We start from the raw sequence: 19,756 nt of genomic DNA on the forward strand, positions 1-19,756 counted from the left end.
AGAGCAGTCGTTATTACAGAGGTGTTTTTCCTCATTAAAATGTGCCCGGCTTTTTGATCTCGCTTCTCTTGGCTTGGCTGAAAGAAGGTTATTTATCCCCCTGCACAAGTCGGAGGGGCCAGTGATTTGGGTTTGTCCGTGTTTCATTTGGAATCAGCAAAAAGGTTTCCTTTGACTTGCCACATTAACACTAATGGAGTTTCCACCCCTATAAAACACAGGGGATTAACTCTTCAGACTCTGAAAAGTCCCTTGTTCCCCCCAGTAATTATCTGTGTGTGCATATGACTATACATACACAGAGAGATGCTGTACATACCCACACAGCTATATGCTGCACAACATGTGTGCTGTCTATATGAGTTTATATGTACATTCAAATCAATATAATATGTGACCATACAATAAATATTACTTCTAGCTCTAGATCTAGATATATTGGTAATATAATGGCTGTATTTTGTATGAATATTTAGATACCCATATAATAAAAAATACACACATATATCTTTGGGTGCAAAGCTTAGACCTCTGTTATGCAGGAGGCCACACTTCTGGCCTTAAATCTATGAATCTGCTGTCAGTCTCTATAGTAACTATATATTTTGAAATGAATATATACTATAGGTGTGGGGGGGGGGACATCCACTATCAAAAACTGTACCTTGATCTGTCCAGCTATAGCTCTCCTCTCTGTTGATATCTGTTTGGATACAGGAAAGATATCGGTACCGAAGCCACAAACTAAGTGATGCTTCCAGGCACCCCTGCAATACAAAGAGACTAGTAGGCAGGAGTGCTGGAACCAGGGGTGCTGGGGGTGTAGCAGGGCTCTGTACTTCGCAGCGCTTTCCATCGTATCCATGGTTTAGAGTTTGGTTCAATGGCTCTCAGCATCCCCACTACATAAATTGTTCCAGTGCCCCTGCTAGTAACATCTTTGTATTTGTTTTATACTAGCTATGCATATAATAATATAGATGTGTAGATTTAACTCTATCTAGAGCCCGCAGTATTATCCAGCGCTCTAACATAATCAGCAGCATCTACATGGAGCTTTCTCTACATCTGTACCTAACCCCGATCCGATCTGTTACATACACACTCCTATATTACAATCCGAAAGGGGTCAATTGATCGATGCTAATTGTCCTGCTGCTTTTAGTATTTTATATAAATCCGTTTTTTAAAGAAACACCCTGTTTTAGCGGTTCTGAGAACGCCTCTGTCCTTGTCAATTTCACCCGCAACAAAGCGTCTGACTGCGGGCTGGTGGGCCAGTCCCGGAGGCACCGAGCTCTGGCCAAAAAGGGGAAAGTCCGTTTTCATAAAGCTTTTATTTATTTTTTTTTAAATCCACATAAATAGTTGGCTTGGCGAACCTGTTTTCTCGGCAAGTGGTCATACAAATTTGAGGTAGAAAACCCAGCACAGGAAACTTCCCAAACGCGTTAGGTAGTTTAAATACATCAACATATGTCAACAACGTGGGGGTTGTATTTACAAAAATAAGAACAAGGTGTTTCCCTCAGACTGTTGGGCGGAAGGGCAGGAGCCAACCAAACACTGGGTACAAAATAAATGAACTGAAAGGTTACAAAAAAAATGAGTTCAGGGCTCTTTCGAAGCAAGCGGCTCTCTCTGCAATAGGTCCCGATCCTGCATTCACTCATCTCACAGGGCTACCTCCCGATATTAGGGCCTCTGCATGTCCACCAGGATCAGAATCCGCCCCGGACTGCCTTGGCAGAACAGGATCCTGCCTACCGGTTTTATGTGTGTTTCTGCTGAGAATCCATATTGCGTTCGTTTCATGTGTCTGGAGAAAGGAGACAGAGCCAAGGGGATGCCTTCAGCAAGGAGAAAATTAAGGTAAGGAAGCGATTCCAATTCCGGAGCATTTAGGACAAGCAGAGCTGTTTCGTTTACACTAGAGTCGCCCTGTTTCTCACGAGTTCTTTTCCTCCTGCCTGGTTCTTCATATTCCCCCCCTCCTGGATTTCTCCCTGTCTCCAACCCTTTTTCCTTCTTAAACATTGCACATGATAAGCGCGATTGGGTTACGCTCCCAGCCTGAAGCGGGGGGAAATCTTCTGAATCTGTTTTAAAAATGAGTTCAGTCTTTGATTTGCATCTCTCTTCTCACTGATTTAACTCCAGAGCCCAGACCTGCTGAGGCCAACCAGTCCTTCCTTTAAGCTTTTTCTCTCCATGGCCGAGGGGATGAGCGTAGACTTCAGGCTGCTGCAGAAAAACACAAAGCCAGAGGGGAAGGGGGAAAAAACACAAAAGGAAACACAGATAAGTGCTTCACAAAAATAAATATAAATTTAAAAGATGAACCGGGGGAGGGGGAGAGAGACCCAAATATTTACGAGCAAGAATTTTAATAAGAAAAACAAATCTCACAGGCTGCGCTCTACTGTCTACCGCTGTTTGTATATTTCAGTCGAGTGCTGAAAATAAGATCGTATATTGTGTTCCTGTTTAAAAACGTTAGATATAGGGGCAGAGCCATAAATCTGCCTTTATTTCCCTGCTTTTCTAAATAGTGAACGCGGCGTTATTGTAAATCCACGCTCCTGTTGGTAAATACAACGGGACTGTATAAATTACACACTATTAATTAGCTTTAGGTGCCAAGACGGTTCTGTTCCTTCCAATGGAAGGAATTAGTGCTTGAAAACAAGGAGTTGCGCTTGAGAAATATCACGCTACCGAAAACGGGTTTTGTTTATTTCCGCAGCCACGATAAAGTAGAAGCTCCGTTTTAAAAGCCAGGCTGTTTTTGGTCTTTCCCCCAAAATGCGGCCCTTTCCCACCCGCTAGGCAAGTTGGGAATAATCATGCCGAAGCAGCAGGGATCGAGGTGCCTTTGTGTTTTAATCGATCTGCGAATTTTCTTTGGATTCGATTATTGGCACCACCCCGAGGCCAGAGACGTTCTCGGGGTTTGGGTGAGCGGCGGATCGGCACTGGGGAAGCCTGGGCCGGCGCTTTTCTTTCAAAATCAGGAATAGGGCGCAGCGCGCCTGCTGAGAAATGTAAGCAAACAAGCCCTTGATTTGCGGATTAAAGAAAACGTGGCAGGACGCGGCGGTCCTCCCTAGGAATTCCCCCAACTCCGTTTTGTTACGGGAGTACCGGCTCGGAGGCCGGGATTCGCTGTGTGGACGCGTTTCTCGGCCTGGGTTCAGAACCTGCCCAGGGAGCTCCCTCTGGCCCTTGTCACGGCCCCGCTCAGTGGGGCTGTAACTGGGGCAGAATGTGTCCCGCTCTCCCTCTCCCTCGCTAGGTAGGAAATGGGCTTGGGTGAAGCTCGGGTGTCCCGGGTGGGGTTTGGAGTCCCACCACGGGCGGGATTTTTGTTTGCAGCGTCCAGAAAAAAAAAAGACTGGTAAAAAACATTGCGGGGAAGGAAGGCCCGAGGGGCCCGAATCTGACTGTCTCTGGAAGTCCAGCAGGGAGTGGAGCCGCCCATCGCACCCACGCCCCCCACCACTTTTCCAAATAGCCCGAACTGGAGCAAGGCCTGGCGGCTGGCGGGCGGGGGCCGGGGGATCTTCCATTTGCAATGTTTAAAAGCTTCCCGTCGCCTTAGGAAAGGTGCGAACCGTTGAAGCCTCTCCACTGGATGAGGGATTAACTAGGGACCGTTTAGCCCGCTGGGGGAACTCGCAATACAGAGCCCCCTGCCCTGGGCTCCGGTGGAGATAAACCCGGGTTCCAGTCCGCAGAATAAAACCCCAGCATGCGCGTAGCTCGCTCCTAGCAGCAGCCGCGGTGCAATCTACTATCCGTGCAACAGAGCAATAGTCTTGCAACCTGCACTGCGGAGTTGCGCGCATCACCAGCGGTAAGGCTGGGGGCAGAGGGGGCATTTATCTGCTGCCCTCCGTGTGGCTGGCCTAGGTCCCAGGAAAATCACCTACCACCTCCCGGGACCTTTGCATGAGCTGCCTCTGCCTGGCAAGCTGCAAAGCGCGGGGCTTTCCCAGCTGGGGTAGGACCAGGCCCATCCAGCGGAAAGCTCCCTGCCCTCTAACCAACCTAAGGTGCACAGGAATAGAACCAGCCCCCATTCAAGGTAGCTAAGGTCCCATGCGAATAACCCTCCCTGCAGGAGAGCAGCTGAGGCGCAGACGCCTTCCATGGGGGAGGGCAGGCCCTGCAGGAGCCCCCACCAGAATACAGTATTCTATAGTATTACAGCTCTTTTTTTTTTATGGACAGCCCGAAATTGCTTTGCACCAGGCCCCCTGAATCCTCTGGGCACCCTGGTTACTGACCGGGGCACGGCCCTGGGGAGCCTAGAGCAAGGGCTTGCAGGGCTCCTCCTCTGCTCCCCTTCGCCCACCCGGCTGCCACCTCGGCCTTACCGGCTCCCTTTTCCGCTTGCTCTCCCGGCTGTCTGGTTTCTTGAGCTCGGCCTTGAAGCCCTCGGTGTCCCCGGCCTGGCTGTCCTTGGCCAGCACCTCCATCAGGTAGGCGATGTAGCTGGTGGCCAGGCGCAGGGTCTTGATCTTGGAGAGCTTGGTGTCGGCGGGCACGTTGGGGATGCACTCCCGCAGCTCCGCGAAGGCGCTGTTGATGCTCTCGGTTCTCCGGCGCTCCTTCTTGGGACCCACACCTTTCCGCCGGCCCAGCCGGCCGCTCAGCGCCTCCAGCCGGCCGGGCCCGTGGCCGGGCCCCGGCGCCCCGAACTCGGCGCCGGTGTAGGGGGAGGGCTGCCCGGAGAGATCGGGGGACACCTCGGCCGGGTTGAGCACCCAGCTCTGGAAGTAGGAGCGCTCCGGGTGGCACCGGGAGGCCGGGCTGAAGAGGAAGGGCTCGTGGAGCAGATGGTGCTGGTAGCTCCCGACCAGGTTCATGGTCTGCCCGAGGCGCGGAGCGGTCCCGGAGAAAGAGCCCGGCTGGAGAGCTCGACCCCTAGGCAGCCTGAGCCATCCCTTGCTCCAACACCCCCTGGCCCGGACTGGGCAGCTTCCTGCCTGCGCTCCCTGGAGCCTGAGTGACTCTCCGCAGCTCAGATCCTCCTCCAGGCCGGGGAAGCCAGGCCCTGGGACTCCTTCTTAGCAAATTCTCTGCTGGGACGTTTGTCCTCAGCACCCAACTCCGCTGGCGGGGAAAAGGGGGGTGGGTGTGTGGGGAGGGGGGACTGTGTGTGATTTTTTAACCCTTCTGCAGCCTCCCAGCTCTGCCTTTATATAGGGAAGGGGGCTTTGATGTCAAACTTTCCCCAGAGCCAATGGAAAAGGGGAGGGTCCCTTGCAGAAGGGGGGAGGAGGGAGAAGTGCTCCTGAGCTGTTTGCTTGGCCAGGCTGAGTTTATTTGCGCAGTACTTTTATCACACCTTTCCGCTTGCTCCCGCCAGTCAGCCGGGCTCGGTTTCAAACACTGACTCGGAGCGAAAAACGGCCTTCGAGGAAATCAGGCAGAGCCACTGCGCTCCCCCAGCAGCCCCGCCAAGAGACCCGCTTCCTGGGGCTTGTTTCCTGGCGAGAAACGAGTCTCTGAACTAGAACCCGAGCGCGATGTGTCTGAAAGGTTTCATGGTTCTAGTCACAATGGGCCGGGTGGTCAGAAAGCCGTAGCGACACGGCCCGGGATGAGCGCACTTGTCTCCAGCCCTGTCACAACCGGGGCTGGGGATGTGCAGATCTGCCCCGGAGTTTCTATTTTAAAGACACACATTGTCCAGTGTTTGTCTTGCTTAAGAACAGCGAGGGGAGTTGCTTAGAACGCCCCGCGAGCCACAGGGTAAAGCGGCGTCGAACTCGTGTCTGTATGTTCAAGTGTAAACGCCAAAGCTCTGAGTGATCGGAGAAATGAAGCCCGCGGGGAAAGCCAGGCGCTTCCTCCTTGGAGCTTCTAATGCGTTGAAATATCAGACTTCTGGAATTGGCAGTCAGATCTCCCTCACCGAAATCTCAGGGTCCCCCCTTTCTGAGCAGGTAACCGAAGGGCTCGGATTTTTAATCAGGAGCGCGGAGAAGCGGAGTCTGATCCGCCTCTGAAGCTGCCTTGGCCTTTGCCAGCTCCCGGTTTGATTCTTTTCCTTTTGTTCTTTCTCTTCAGCCTGGCTATACATGGGCCCGGGGATCAATTCTGCCAGCCTCGATTGCGGGAGTGACAGCAGCTTCCCCCCCATCAGGTCCGACAATTACGCCCCTACCCCACCCCCTGGCACCCCAGCTTTGCAGCTGACCCTGCGCCCCTGGAAATTGCCGAATATGCAAAACAAAGTACAGAAAGTTGTGGGGCAAGTGGCTTTGAATTGAGGCTGGGAAAGGGGGGCGCTAATTGGGATTAAAAGGCTTGTGTGGTTCTAACCAAGCCCCCCCCCGGTCCCCACAGGAGGGTCCACGTTCCCAAGCCCTGTTGTGCTTCCCCTAGGGGGCTCAGTCCGAGGGAAATCTACCCCCGCGCGCACCCGCGGGTAAAGCAGCCCAGCTCCGGCCCGGTTCTCCCGCAGCGGTTCGGGGAGGGCTGTGAACGGACTGACCGGGCTGGAGAGATCGCCAGGGAAACGTTTGAAAGCAGCCGCGGGGCAAGGGCGGGTTTCCTCCCCCGTCTCTGGCCCAGCCGGGGGGACCCGCGGGTCGGAGACGGTGGAGGTGAATCCAGGCGGCGGGGCCCGGCAGGTTGGCGTGACCGTGTTTCCCGGCAGCAGAGCTGGACGAGGGAGAGTCCCGTCTCCCTCCCCCAGAGATGCGTGTCCGGGTCCAGCTCCTGGAGGAGCGGTTCGTCGCCTGCAGAAATGGGACGTGTTGGACTCGGTAGGTTCCCCTAAAGCCCAGGCCCCTGAAAGCGCAGGGTGGGACAGCGGGCACGGGGTATCGAACCGGTCCCACAGCCCCTCTCTTGGCGCAGCACAGAACTTCTGGGCTCCCTAGAGCTCGGCCCGCCCTGGTAGAGAGGCTGGAATCGGGGAGGCGAAGGAACCGCCGTGTGCGCTGGGCAGCCACAGCCCGCCGAGGGGTGGGAGCCTCCCGAGCCCTGGCTCCCTGCGGGGTTTAGTCCGCCTGGGCTCGCACCGAGCGGGTGGGATTAGTGGGAACGCTGCCCGAGCAAGGACCGCAGCTCCGGGCCTGCATGGATCTAGCACCTGGCTCTAAAGCCGGACACATCCAAACGAGCGCCCTCGACACACACACACACACACACACACACACTGCCCCTGGGGGGCTCCTAAGGGGCTCGCTTTGGGCAGGCGAACCCCCTGCTCCGAATGGCCCCAAGGCCCTGCCCGCAGATCCCGGGGGCGCAGCCGGCACCCGGCGCTGGGCTAAGGGGCTGAGCAGGGCCCGTCCTGCGGGGCAGAGCGCGGGGTAATCGTGTGATGATGCGGAACATCTGGGCGCTGTTACCGTCACGGTTTAAGAATGCGAGACTCACGGGCAGGACTGTGCGCACCGGTCAGGTGTGAACGCACGAGGGGGAATGTCCCCAGATCCCTCGCGGGACGGTGACACACGAGAACAACGGTGGTCAATGAACTGGAGTCCACAGGCAGTTAAAATGGGCAGATCCTGCCCTGTAATTCCGCTCGGGGACAGATCTGCCCTCACACCCCTGCCTGCCACCTCCTCGGGTGCGGGTGTGATCTGTGCATTATGCAAGGTCGCCGATGTTACTGTGACCATCCATCGGATCGCATTTTGTATTACCGATCCTTCGGATTGGGTGCGTTTCTGTCCGCTTGGATTCTCCTGGCCAGCAACTCTAAATCCGGATTCTGGGCGGCTAATGGCCTCTGCCCCGGTGTACTGGCTTGGGCTGCTGTCCAGTGTTTTGGAGAATCTCAGAGGGGAGCTGCAGCAGCCAGAGGGTTGCTGGTGCCTGGCTCCCCAGAGGCTGGAAAAAGCCCGCCTGCCTGTTGGAGAGGAGTGAAGGCCCAAATCCTGCGGCTGGATGGGACTGGGGTTCTTGGGTCAGAGCACAGGATCGGGCCCTGAAATATCACCCCCTCCCCTCTTGCTCTGCACTTTCCTGAGATGGACTGGGAAAACCAAGGCCCAGCCGAGGTCTCACATCCCTGCCGCAGTCTAGCACACCCGGGTCCCTGGGCGCGGTGGATCTGCCCTGCCCTGGGACTAGTCAGCCCTAAGCAGCTCCCGCCATGCGGGGCTCTGTGGAGCTCCTTGCACCGAGACACCACTGGCAACGCCGTGAAACCCTGGTTCATGGGCTGAAAATATCGTTGTTAGGAAGTGACCCGGGGTACTGGCCCGCCTGGGGATCCACAGAGAGCGAAGTGAATGGACAGCAAGACATGCCTGTTCCGAGATTCCGATTGCATTTACACCCCCGTGTAAATCCGGAGTAACCCAGCTGGAGGCAAGGGGCTTGCTCCGGATTTACACCGTTCTGAGACCAAAACAACGAAATTCTTCGCGGCTTCCAGTAACCGCTGTGAAATCAAAGGGCAAAATATAACCGGACTTAGTAATTAATTGGCTTCTGCTGTATATTGCGCTCTGCTCCTTCCAAACCTCGTACAAAGTATTACGAACGAATGCGCTGCGAATAGACGTGCTGTTCCGTATAATACAGGTGTCATAACCGCAGCGGTGTTACTCCATTCTCTGCCAACCTCCAGAGTGTGTGCACATACATGTCCCGTGTCTGGCTGTGTGTCGACGTGTATCTAAACACACACATCTGTGCGCCGCATTTGTGTGTGTGTGTGTTTGCAATCAGACCTATGCGGGAGGAAAAACCGTTACTTTGCAAAGCCAGCCAAGCCCGCTGCTTTGTTCAAGCGTTTGGGCAGCGAGGTATGTTAACGATTAAATACCTTTTCCAATGATTAATCTTCTCGCTGAGGGTGGAAATGTTTTAGGGTTGTTTTCAGGCGCTTATATTAATCATCCGACCTAACAGACCATTAATGTCTTTTTACATTTTAAAGATGACAAATTTTATTTGACTTATTTCAATCACAGCTCCCGAGTCGTCTCCAGCGAATTCGGGAGCCATTTAAATGCCTGCTATTTTCTAGAGCGATTTGTTACCATCCGAGTTTAAAAGCCAGTAAGTCTCGGGGCTAAATCTTCCTCTACATCGGATCTGGTCCAATCTGATTTTCCATATCGCAAATGCCATTAGTGGGGTTAAAAACACAGCTTGCCGGCCCTGAATACCTGGGGCATAAGAAACAGGTTAGCTTTACAGTTCGGGATCCCCCCTCTTTTTGTGTGTGGCTTTGTTCTTATATGGTGCAAACTTTCCCCCTTTATAACGCCCTTAAATGAGTGCGCTGGAAACATTTGTTATTGATTATTTGGCCATCTAAATTAGGCGGCATCCGACCCTTGCGTTCAGTGGAAAATGCGGAGTATCCTGGTGCCCCTCCCCGGTTCAAAGCGGAAGGGGAAATCTTTCTCATCAAGACTTTTCCTACAAAAATACTCGTCAGCCTCCACCAGGTGAAGCCGGTGGTTTCAATCCAGTGATTTTCTAATTGGAGCTACGGCTCCAGGTCCAAGGCCATTTTTGGACTGATGGACGGACCAAGGGTCCAGTCTCGGATCTGCCTCTCAAGCCGGGTAGGCACAGCCGCCCCTTCCCCGCAGCCCGGCAGAACTTCGCTTCGCTCCGGGAATATCCCCCAGCGCTGCTCGCCAAAAGCCAACCTGCAAAGGTAACCAGGGCCTGGCTTTGCCTACACCCGCGGGCCGGGGGTGCCCCTTGGTGGAATGCAGAGCCCAGTGATTCGGTTTGTCGCCCTCACCCTTTTGCAAAGCTCTGTCCACTCAGCTGGCTCTCTCCAGACCTGGCTCCGTACAGTAGCAAAGGCTTTGACACCCCGCATTGTATTTGGCCACGGAGGAGCTTGTCCCGCACAGCGCCGGGACAGAGGTCCCAGAACCGCTTTTCTTTGCTTTCTTCCCGGAGCTCCCGCGGTGTGTATATACCGGAGTCACACACACTGCGGGTGTGCGGCTGTTTCTCTGTACGTGCGGCTGCTGCCGTGCGAGAGAGGGATTTAATCGCGCGTGGGAGTTAATCAGATCCCCCTGAATAATGATCTGCGCCCTATATGAATTCCCACCCACCCATCAGATCCCTCTCTGCTTTTTATAGTGGCGGGGGGGGGGGGGGGGAAGGCGAGTCAGCGTCCTTGCACTTCCTTTTTATCCTGAGTCTGGTCATATTTTTCCTCGCCCAAAGTATGGAGAGTGAAACCTCTTGCTTTGGGCTTCATTTAGCTCCCATCTGCGCTGGCCTTCCCCTGAATCGGAAGAGAAATATCAGGTTCATTTATCTAATCAGAGGTTGGACCCACCCAGACCTAACAGTGAGTCTGTGCCGAAGGAATCTCATTGATAAGGGAGTAGGCGAGTTGGTCGAAGGGGTTTATGAAACCTGGGGGTTGAGGGAAAGCGTGCACAGGGGCATTTCATTAACCCCTGCAGTGCCACAGTCCCTGGCTCGATTCGGAGCAGTCCCCATTGATCTCAGCTTTGATGCTTGAGACATTCCACCTCGACTGTCAGTTGGTTGCCAGGCATCCGTTGTAGTCTGAAGAGCTCTGGAATGCCCCGAAATTCACAGCTGGTGTAGGGAGGAGACAGGGAGCTACCATGTGCGCGCCCGCAACATTTCATCCTGGCCTTTTCCTGCATCAGATAAAAATATACGACTGCAGCCTCTGCATTTGATTCTATTATCCCTTTAATAGATTGGACTCGGCTGGCTGCTACACCTTGCCCTGGAAAGCTCTGATTTATATGAGCCACAGTGCCAGGACCTGGGCAGTCCAAAAGGCATTAAAAATCCCCAACCCTAGAAAATATTCCATAAAAAACACTTTCATCTTTTTAGCCTTCGGCTGCACCCCCGATTGATCGCTGCTTCCTGGCTATGGGCTGCTGCGAGGAGCCGAGAGCTGGGGGTGTGCTTGGAGGCGAGGCTGTATCTTTATCATCTAAACCAGTCAGACCCAGAGCGGAGTAATTTTCCACCAAAGATCACGCGTTAGCGTAGAGTTTTCTGGCTTTATTTTTAACTAAAGATTTTTAAAAAGGAAAAGAAAAGAAAGAAAGAAACTTACTGTATCTTGTGAATTTGGAGATCAGCTGAATAAATACCGAGACCCGCGGGTTGATTTTCCTTTGGAAAATCCTTCTAACCTTTCTTGTTTTAATCTAGTGAAACCCGGGTCTTGCCACCCCAACACCTTTTACATTCAACTACATCGCATTTGTGACCAGTCCAAATTTAGAACTTTTCAAACTTTTCCCGAGTTTCTTTAATGTCACTTCTACCCACAGGGCTGTGAAAACACCCTAGGTTTCGGACTGGGGGGATTATGGGTCCGATCTCCAGGAGGAACCACGCGTCTACACCTGCTTTCTGCAAACCCAGTCCGCTTAGCGCCCGCTCCTTATCTGTGAGCAGGTCAGTGTGGTGTGGCCGGGTAAACTTAAGGGTCTAGGGCTGCGCGCGATTCCCCTGCGCCCCTCGCGTGCCAGCTCTCCGCGTGGGAACCTCGAACGCCACTGCCGCGGAAGGGGTTGTTGCTGCGTTGTGGTTGTCGCCACAATTGCAGGAGGGAGTCTCCACTCCTAGGTTTATTTATCCGGAAAGTTGCTTATCGGATCAAAGCCAGCCTGCCCCGGTGCCCGCTTTATGGCACGGGTGTGTTTGTGGATCCATAGGGACACACACAACAGGCGCACGCAGACAGCTAACCACACACACACATACACACAGTAAACCAAGGCAACATGCACAGGGCCACAGGAAACGCACATGCACCAGCCCATCTCCCTGCTGGCTTCACTGGTGGTTGGGGTACGGATCCGAGCCCATTGTTCCGGGGGGTGGGGGTCTGGGTAGGCTCACGCTCCCCCCTGCTTGCCAGCTGCCTGGGTGGGCATTCTCTGAGGGGGGAGGAGACCCCTTCCAGCCTCCCCCCCGGGGGAATGTCTTGCCAGCTGCCCCCAGGGCTGGGCTCCCATCACTTGTGCAGCCCCCGGCTCCTGGGCCCTGCCCACCCCAGTGCACCCGGGCGGCTGCTCGAGGGGCTGGGCTCGCTGGGGCTCCCTGAGAGCCGCGGCGGCTGGTGCTCGCCCCGGGCCGAGGCTGCATTCTTGGGCGGTGTGTATAGGATCCGCTTATCTGCGGCCCAGCGAAACATTATCCTGGTGCGTCCTGTGACCTTGACGCCACTCGCTAGCCCGGCCCCGGGCTCCCTTATCTAAATAGGGCTGTAAATCAGGCCCGTGTCAGATTCCATGTCGTTACAGGGACTCCATAAAAAGGGGCTCTGCTCCAGCGCTGTTTACATTGGAGCCCCGTAAAATATTCCCCCTGTCTTGTGTATGAATGTCTCACTGTAACATCCCATAAATCAGGCCCCTCCAGCGTGAGGAATGGGCGAAGCCCTTGAATATTTTCCTAGGTATAAATAATGTCAATCCGCTTCCATCCGAAGCAGGGGGAGGGCAAGCGGGTGGGGTGCACGCAAGATCAGGTCGGGACACTGAGCTCTGTCCGGGCACAGATGCTGCTGTCTCTGCTCCCACCCGCTCCTTACTGGCTCCGCAGACCTCTCATGCTTCCATCCCCTGTCCCCAGCCCCTTGGCACGGCTTGTCCCAGAGGGATGCTGATCTGCTGGTTTTCCATTCTAGGAATCCTGCATCCCCCTCTCTGAGCAGCAGCCAGTTCACTACAATTGTCTCCTGTATAGCTGTGCTGCGCTAAGGAGTCTGTAGGTATTTATAGCCCACGGATCAAATAAGGGACCAATAATAACAATCACCCAGGCCCTCCCAAACACTTATGCCCCTGGGAAGCTTGGTTTATTTCCCTGGTTTATTGATGAGGAAACTGAGGCACGGAGGGAGTCAATGTCAAAGGCAGGAGAAGAAGGGAAGCGGTTTAGACTCTGAACTCCCTCACCCTCCCATTGGTGGACATCAGGTGCGGCTGGAGCTAGGTGAAACATTTCAACTGAACCTTGTTTTTCAGCAAAAAAAAATGCAGCTGTGGTGACTGGGAATCTTTTCACTCATTGGTACAAATTTGACCGAATTGTTGATGGGGAGAGGGGAGGATTATTTAACATCTGGATAAAAGTGAAATCTAGTCTGATTCTTTTCTGCCAAAATGACTTTTTATTTTGAAATTGCCTTTGATTTTTATTTTGTTTTACTTGCAAACATTTTAAAATGCTCAAAATCCAAATGAAATGCTTTGGTGAACCTGAAATATTTTTCTTGAATTTTTCAAAATGGCCAGTGAAGTGATGGACCATCACCCACCCACCTCTAGGAGGGGCTCAGTCAAAGAAATGGGATCAATCTTCCTTACCTTTACATGCCTAACCCGGTGTAAATCAGGAGTGACCCCACTGAAGTCCAGGGAAAGACACCAACCTAAAAAGGGTGTAAATCAATGCTGACTCAAGCTCCCTACCCCACCTATAGTCCTCTGTTCAAGCCAGTAGTCTCTGCCTCCCATTAGCCTGCAAGGATATAACAGATGCACTAGAGTATAATTGCTATTTGCATTGTCAGCTCTTTGTGGCAAGGAAAAAAACATCCCTCTGTCCCAGCAGGCTTTGCAAATATGAGCCATTATATGAGAAAGGGGGGGAGGATTATACACACATGATGGCCATGGAAAACTGGCATAGACCTTTGCCAGCCTAGCCACAAAACTTGATAGCTCACTGTCAGTCTGATTTTAAAAAGTACTTTATTTATAATTAGCAAAATAAATGACAATTGCCAAAATACACTTTCCCTAGGGAGAAGAATTTTGCACAGCTGCCTTGTATGAGCATAATTGTTGTTACTCTCCGCACTTTTAACATGGTGTAGCTGCGCTTCACCCTCTCACTATGCAGTCCTTCAGCACCCGCTTAGTACCCCTCCCTCCCCAGATTAAAAATAAAAACAAACAAAAAAACTAGTCCAAAGCTAGTGAGTCCCACAACCACAGGCACCGAAGAAGCTCATTCTGCTGCTCTAGTGCTGACTGACACCTTCCTCATCAAGTTAGCCCCACTGAAATCAAGATGAGTCAGCTTACCTGATTTATGTGCCCAAGAGTGAAACCAGTGAGACTCCCGGTGGAGTGAGGTACTACCTGAATGCATAACTGGTGGGTGGGAGTTTTCCCATTGGTGGCAATGAGCTTTGGGTCAGGCCTTCAGTGATCAGAGCAACACCAAAGGACAGGAGAGAAATTCTGGAGTAAATTCCAGTGCAGGTGAGAAGGGTCCTTTGAAAGCAGGTGGCAGATGATTTGGCCAGCTCTGATTTGTTGGACAATTCTCTTGGTGGTACGAGGATGTTAAGCCCTGACCCTTGGCTGTTTTGTCAGCCCGCTATCTATGGCGTCTCCTCTGTATACACTTCTCAAAAAGTTGCATAAACACTAAGTGCAACATTGGTCTGTAAAGAACTACAATCTATTTATGGGAAACCAACCACTACCCTCTCTTAATGGCCTGGATAAATCAAAACGCAAACAAAGCTTTATGGAAAAAGAATATTAAATTTTCCATGTGCTCCAGGAGGGACGGGCCTGGTGGCTCACCGTTATTTCCCTCCCCACTTAACTAATACTGTAAATGACAATGTGTTTACAAAAGTTTTTATGTCATCAGAGCAAAGTCACAGCTCAGCTTCCTCTGGTGTGTATTTTATGTAGATGGATGTGTCTGCGGGGAACATTCAAACTAAACAGAGTGCTGGTTTATAGGAAAATGTATTTATTTGAAAAATCATAACTCACAATTTTGGTGAAACCAGTCTCCACATTTATTGCTGCTAATGCAGCCTGGCAGCCGTAAATTAACTCGGAAAATTGCTGCAGCCATGTCAACAGTGGGTCGTTGGGCTGATGGAGCAGAGCAGGTGTTCCCCAAAGAGGCTTAAGGTTGATTTCGAATGGCATTGGACGCAAACAATAGGGAAAGGGAATTTGTTGGCACTGTCACTGCCCAGTATAGGAAACAATCCCAAGTCCATTTTTCTAAACTGGCTTGGGTGCTCTGCATTTTATTTCAAACAGCATCACTCATGTGGGGCTTGAGCTGAAGCCCACTGAAGTCAATGGAAGGACTCACTTACTGGTACAGAGGGAATTTGTTTTGTTTTGTTTCTATGCAAGTATCTTACCGGTCCTGGGCATGCTCTTGATGCTGATGACAAAACTCTCCTTGACTTCAGTGAGAAAGGAATAGCATCCTAGGCAATCTCAGCCTTCAAGCCACTGGGCAGCATTTGGATTCTGATTACACAAGGTGTTGGCTTTGTTCCCAATGTACGGAGGTGGAACTGGGACCAGACTCTGGCTCTTTGTGCAGGGTTTGGATGATAATATGAAAGTGATTCTGCTCCATTCAATCAAGCAGTCGGGGAAACGCTACTGTGCGGTGCATGGTGGTGACAATCATCCGTGACAATAACCAAATGTGACTTCCTCATTTTAAGCACATTTATAAGGGGCATAAGCCAGCTGCCAGTGGATGGGGATGGGGAAGAAACTTACTACAGGAGAAGGCTATTGCATAATTGTCTATAGGGTAGTTTCTTGCACCTTTCTTTGAAGCATCTGGTTCTGGCCATGGCTGGAGACAAAATACTAGATGAGCTGGACCGTTGCTCTGATGTGCTATGTCCTTTCCTTGTCTATGGGACGGTCGGGTATGGATATTTACGCAACGACCACTAGGATTAATGTTCGGGTTTATCAGGCAGACTGCATCTTTATCCCCTCCTCTATGTCCTCCATGTCCGCATTGTGCCCAGGGTCCACCCTGGGCCGGCACCTCCTGCTTACCACAAGGCGGCTCACTAAGGAGCTCTGAGTTTGAATGCTGAGTTTTTCGTTGGCGTTGTGTCACGTCCTCAGTGTTAACTGAGGTCTTGGTCCTTTGGTGTGTGAGTTATGTGCATGCAGGTGGATTTCACTCATATGAGGTGTCGTTTGTCTCACTTTTCTTCAAAAGAAAATCTTCTTTTGTCCAGTGCTTTATGCGTAGAGCGTATTTGACACAAATCTCCAATTGGGCTGTCAACCCCCCTTTTTGGATATATTGTGGTCTCCACTTTTTAATTACCAATTAAATTTAGGCTTAGCTGGGCAGGCTTCTTCTGAGAGAGAAGGAAAATGAGTGGGACACAGTTGGCCCGGAGGTCACTATAATGTGTTATTGATGTTCACTGGAGTTCTACTGTCAGGAATGCAGGGCTGGGCAATATATTTGCATGTAGCAGCTTTTTGAAACAGAGATTTCGGGCAACCTGATCAGCTGTAACGTCCATCCCAGGGAATTTCTTTTCTAGCATATAGAAACACAGGGCCACGTGCTCCTCTCTGCAGGCACTGGGGAGCTCCTGGAGTGGGCTAAGAGCATTGTTCCTTCCCCTGGAACTGCCAAGTGGGTTGCCACCCCGCACAAGCAGGGAGACGTTTCTTTGTGGTGCCCAAGTGCCTCTGTAAAGGGGACTGGCCCCTTGTCCCTCTCGGCCTCACTCAGTGGTTTGTTGGCAGCAGAGCTTAGCTGGAGTGACTCCCCTGCCCCCAGAGCATCCCCGTAGGAGGTGGTGTGGAGTACCCAGAGGGAGCCCACACAAGTTAACAGACTTGATTAGCTGTAATTTGCACCAGTTTGGTGAGCTGTTGCTGCAAATAGCAGCTCTTCCACCCACCTCCCCTCTTGGGTGATCTAGTGGTTAAGTCGTTAGCCTGGGGCTCTGGAGAACAGGTTCAATTCCTTCCTCTGCTATATATACATTATATGACCTTGGCCAACTCACTTAATTGCTTTGTGCTTCAGTTTCCCCATCTATACAATGGGGATGATAGCACTGCTATACTTCCTGTGTGTGTGCAAAGGTAAATACATTACAGATTGTGCTACAGTGATGGGGCCAGATGAGCGCAGTAGCTAGATCTAGCAATCCAACTGCTTGGTCTCTACATATTTTGATATATTAATGAATGAATCTGACATGAAATATTGCTGTGCTCCTCTTCCACAATGTCCCATCCTTTCGTGCTTAGTTTTTACCTAATGTACCAGGGACAAATTCTGATGCGCACCCCCCTGCCTCCAATGGCAGTGCCATGGGATATCTCAGGTCAAAAACAGGCCCTGTTTGCACCAGAAGGGACCGATTTCCTGCTTTAGAAGCCCTGGCAATGTTACAGTTCAGCAGAGGCTCTCGCAATTTGTGCAGCTCCCTAGATTTGGTAGAAAATTGGGGAGTAAGGGGGAGAAACCAGCTGTTTTAACATTCTCCAGGGTAGAGAAAAGGCAGCTGCCACAAAACAAAGTAAAATGGGGAACAGGCTCAAATACTAGAGGCATGAAAAGAAACTGATCGAAGCCAAAGGACTGAGGGAAACTGCTGGTGGGGGTCGAGGAGGGCTGTAAGAAATGGGTAGGACAGTGCTCTATAGTAGCAGTAGCAGCAGCTCTTTGGGACTAAGATCAACAAAGAATTAGACACATGCTTAACGAGAGAACATTATAGGGTATAAGTGCCAGGCAGATGAATAGATGTTAGCGATGGGCACACGTCTCCTTTTTGTCTTGCTATGTTATTATATTTCTATCCTGAAAATGCTGCTACAACAGAGCTCACCGAAAGCTAGGACGTATATTTCATGACAAAAATTCAAAATATATTTATCTAAAAAAAAATAAAAATTAACCAAAACTTTTTCCCCACCAAAAGTGAAAATGAAATGTGTGAGTTGGAGTCCTTCCCCCTCCTCCCTGTTCTCTTCCTTTTTCCTCCTTCTCTTCCCCCCATCTCCTCCCCCCCCAAGTTTGCACCCAAAAAAGAAGAGAAGTGAGGGAAAACTGAAATAATTAATTTTTAGTTTCAAAAATTAAAAAACAAAATCTGGTATTTTCCTCCTCAAAAACTGGAAGATTTTGCAAGTGGGTTTGAGTTTGGTTTTATTTTTTGGTGGGGGGGATAAAAAAGCCACTTTTTCATCAAAAAAAGTTTCAAATAAAAAAAACATGACTAGCTTTACTCCATAGCAATACCTCTGTGTCCTCACACCTGGTTTTCTAAATCAGGCCCATATAAAACTCTGTTAAAAAAAGTAAGAAGCCAGCAGCTGCTGGAAGACTGGAGGAGCTGAGCCAGTCACTTAAAAACAATGCTCTCCATTGCCTGTACAGAGCTATTGTTCCAAGGCTGACGGCATGTCAGACATTACTCTGGAATGCGTTTTTGAAATACACAATCTGAAAAGCATTACAGACATGACAATACAGTACGAATGGACATCACAAGAAGGTGGCTTACATGACGCTGTTATCTGTGTCACCCTTCTCTGTTTCATTTTGTCTGTCAGCACCAGCAAACCAAACTTAGTTGGTTTGGTTAAAAAAAAAAAAGTCATCTTGACTGAAACTTAAAAGCCAGAATATCCTTTGGTTCCCTTTTAAGGAGACCTGCAAAGGGAATGAAGACAAGGAAATATGTATCCATTCTTCCACTAGCCAGGCTACGAAGGCCGTTCATCACAAACATATTAGATTAACCTTGTAAATTAACCCCTAGAGTTCCTGCAAAGTCCACTAGTCAGTTCCAGGTTTGCCGTTGATGCTCCATAATGCATCACAACTTCTGGAAAACAATCACCAGAGTAACAAGCCAGCCCATAAAGCCCCAGATAAGTAATAGGGTTTTTTGCTGACAACCTAGTTTCCTCTCTCTGGTTTCTTTAGCAATGATTGTGGTAGAGCAAATAATCCTGCCAGTCATTTGGTGAAGTCAATCATAATTCCTTTTGGGTGTGAAATTGTCACTAGGTCTTCCACAATGGTGGAAAATGAGCAAAAAGCTGCCTGGTGCAAAGGGAAAGTTGTCAACCCTCTGTTTGCAAGGTTTCAGGAGATGACTGAGGTTGTATGTTTCTTTCTCTATCCAGGGCTGTAATGTGGATATTTGTGGCCAAACAGCCTGTCGTTTCAGGTGTGGAACAGCATGTGTGTGTAAAGCCCCCAAGTTGTGTGAGCAAACAGCCGTTGTGCAGGCAGATCAGTTTGCATGTGCAGGCAGATCAGTTTGCATGTGCAAGAGCAGATTTTTTTCCTCCTGCATGAGAAACACTGTATCCAAATTTGTGGACACAAACCTTAAGGCTCCTTTACAGACCTGGCCCTTTATGTTAAACAGAGACAAGATAGTTATCGCTGGCATTTTTCCTGACTGCAATTTTGTAGGGAAGCCCTTGGCTGAGGTTATTTTAGTTAGCTTCATTCAATGGATTCTTTTTCAGTTTTGTTTTTCCCACAGTGAGGGTCGGGATCCTCGACAGGTATTGAGACTGAGTCTCCCAATTCTAATCCCAGCACTCCTGAGAATGCATTTCCCCACCATCTTCCTGTTCTCCAAGGTCCTGGGCCAGACCTCACTTCAGAGTTGGTCATTTCCACTCTTGATTCATCAGAGCTATCAAAGCTGATTCATGAACCCGCCCATCCAATTCTTATGTGGACATGTGATGAAGATGCTCAGAGCATCTGAGAGTAGATCCCAGTCTTCAGAGGAGAAAGACTTTACTATTTTAATATGTTCATTTTTGAGTTATGAGCACATCAGAGCACATCCATTAAACAGTAGAATTAGTTGAATTTTTTTGTTTAAAATTAGAGCCAAATGGATAAAAGAGTTCCTGTGGGAAATTTTGATTTTTCATCATCAAGAAAGAAAGAAAGCCCAAAATGTTTTGCATTAAACTGAAAAAAATAAAAATTGTTT

General features: G+C 50.5%; 1 protein-coding gene across 1 annotated transcript; it reads right to left on the reverse strand.

Moving 5' to 3' along the window:
* Nucleotides 1–2,142: 2,142 nt before the first annotated feature.
* On the reverse strand, nt 2,143–4,871 carry HAND1 (heart and neural crest derivatives expressed 1). The gene is made up of 2 exons (XM_032799556.1): nt 4,380–4,871; nt 2,143–2,244 (listed from the first exon to the last, which is right to left on the reverse strand). The coding sequence occupies exons 1-2, from the start codon at nt 4,869–4,871 to the stop codon at nt 2,143–2,145; spliced, it is 594 nt and encodes a 197-aa protein (XP_032655447.1).
* Nucleotides 4,872–19,756: the final 14,885 nt, after the last annotated feature.

Source organism: Chelonoidis abingdonii, chromosome 7 (genome assembly GCF_003597395.2).
Source record: "Chelonoidis abingdonii isolate Lonesome George chromosome 7, CheloAbing_2.0, whole genome shotgun sequence".
Classification (NCBI taxonomy): Eukaryota; Metazoa; Chordata; order Testudines; family Testudinidae; genus Chelonoidis; species Chelonoidis abingdonii.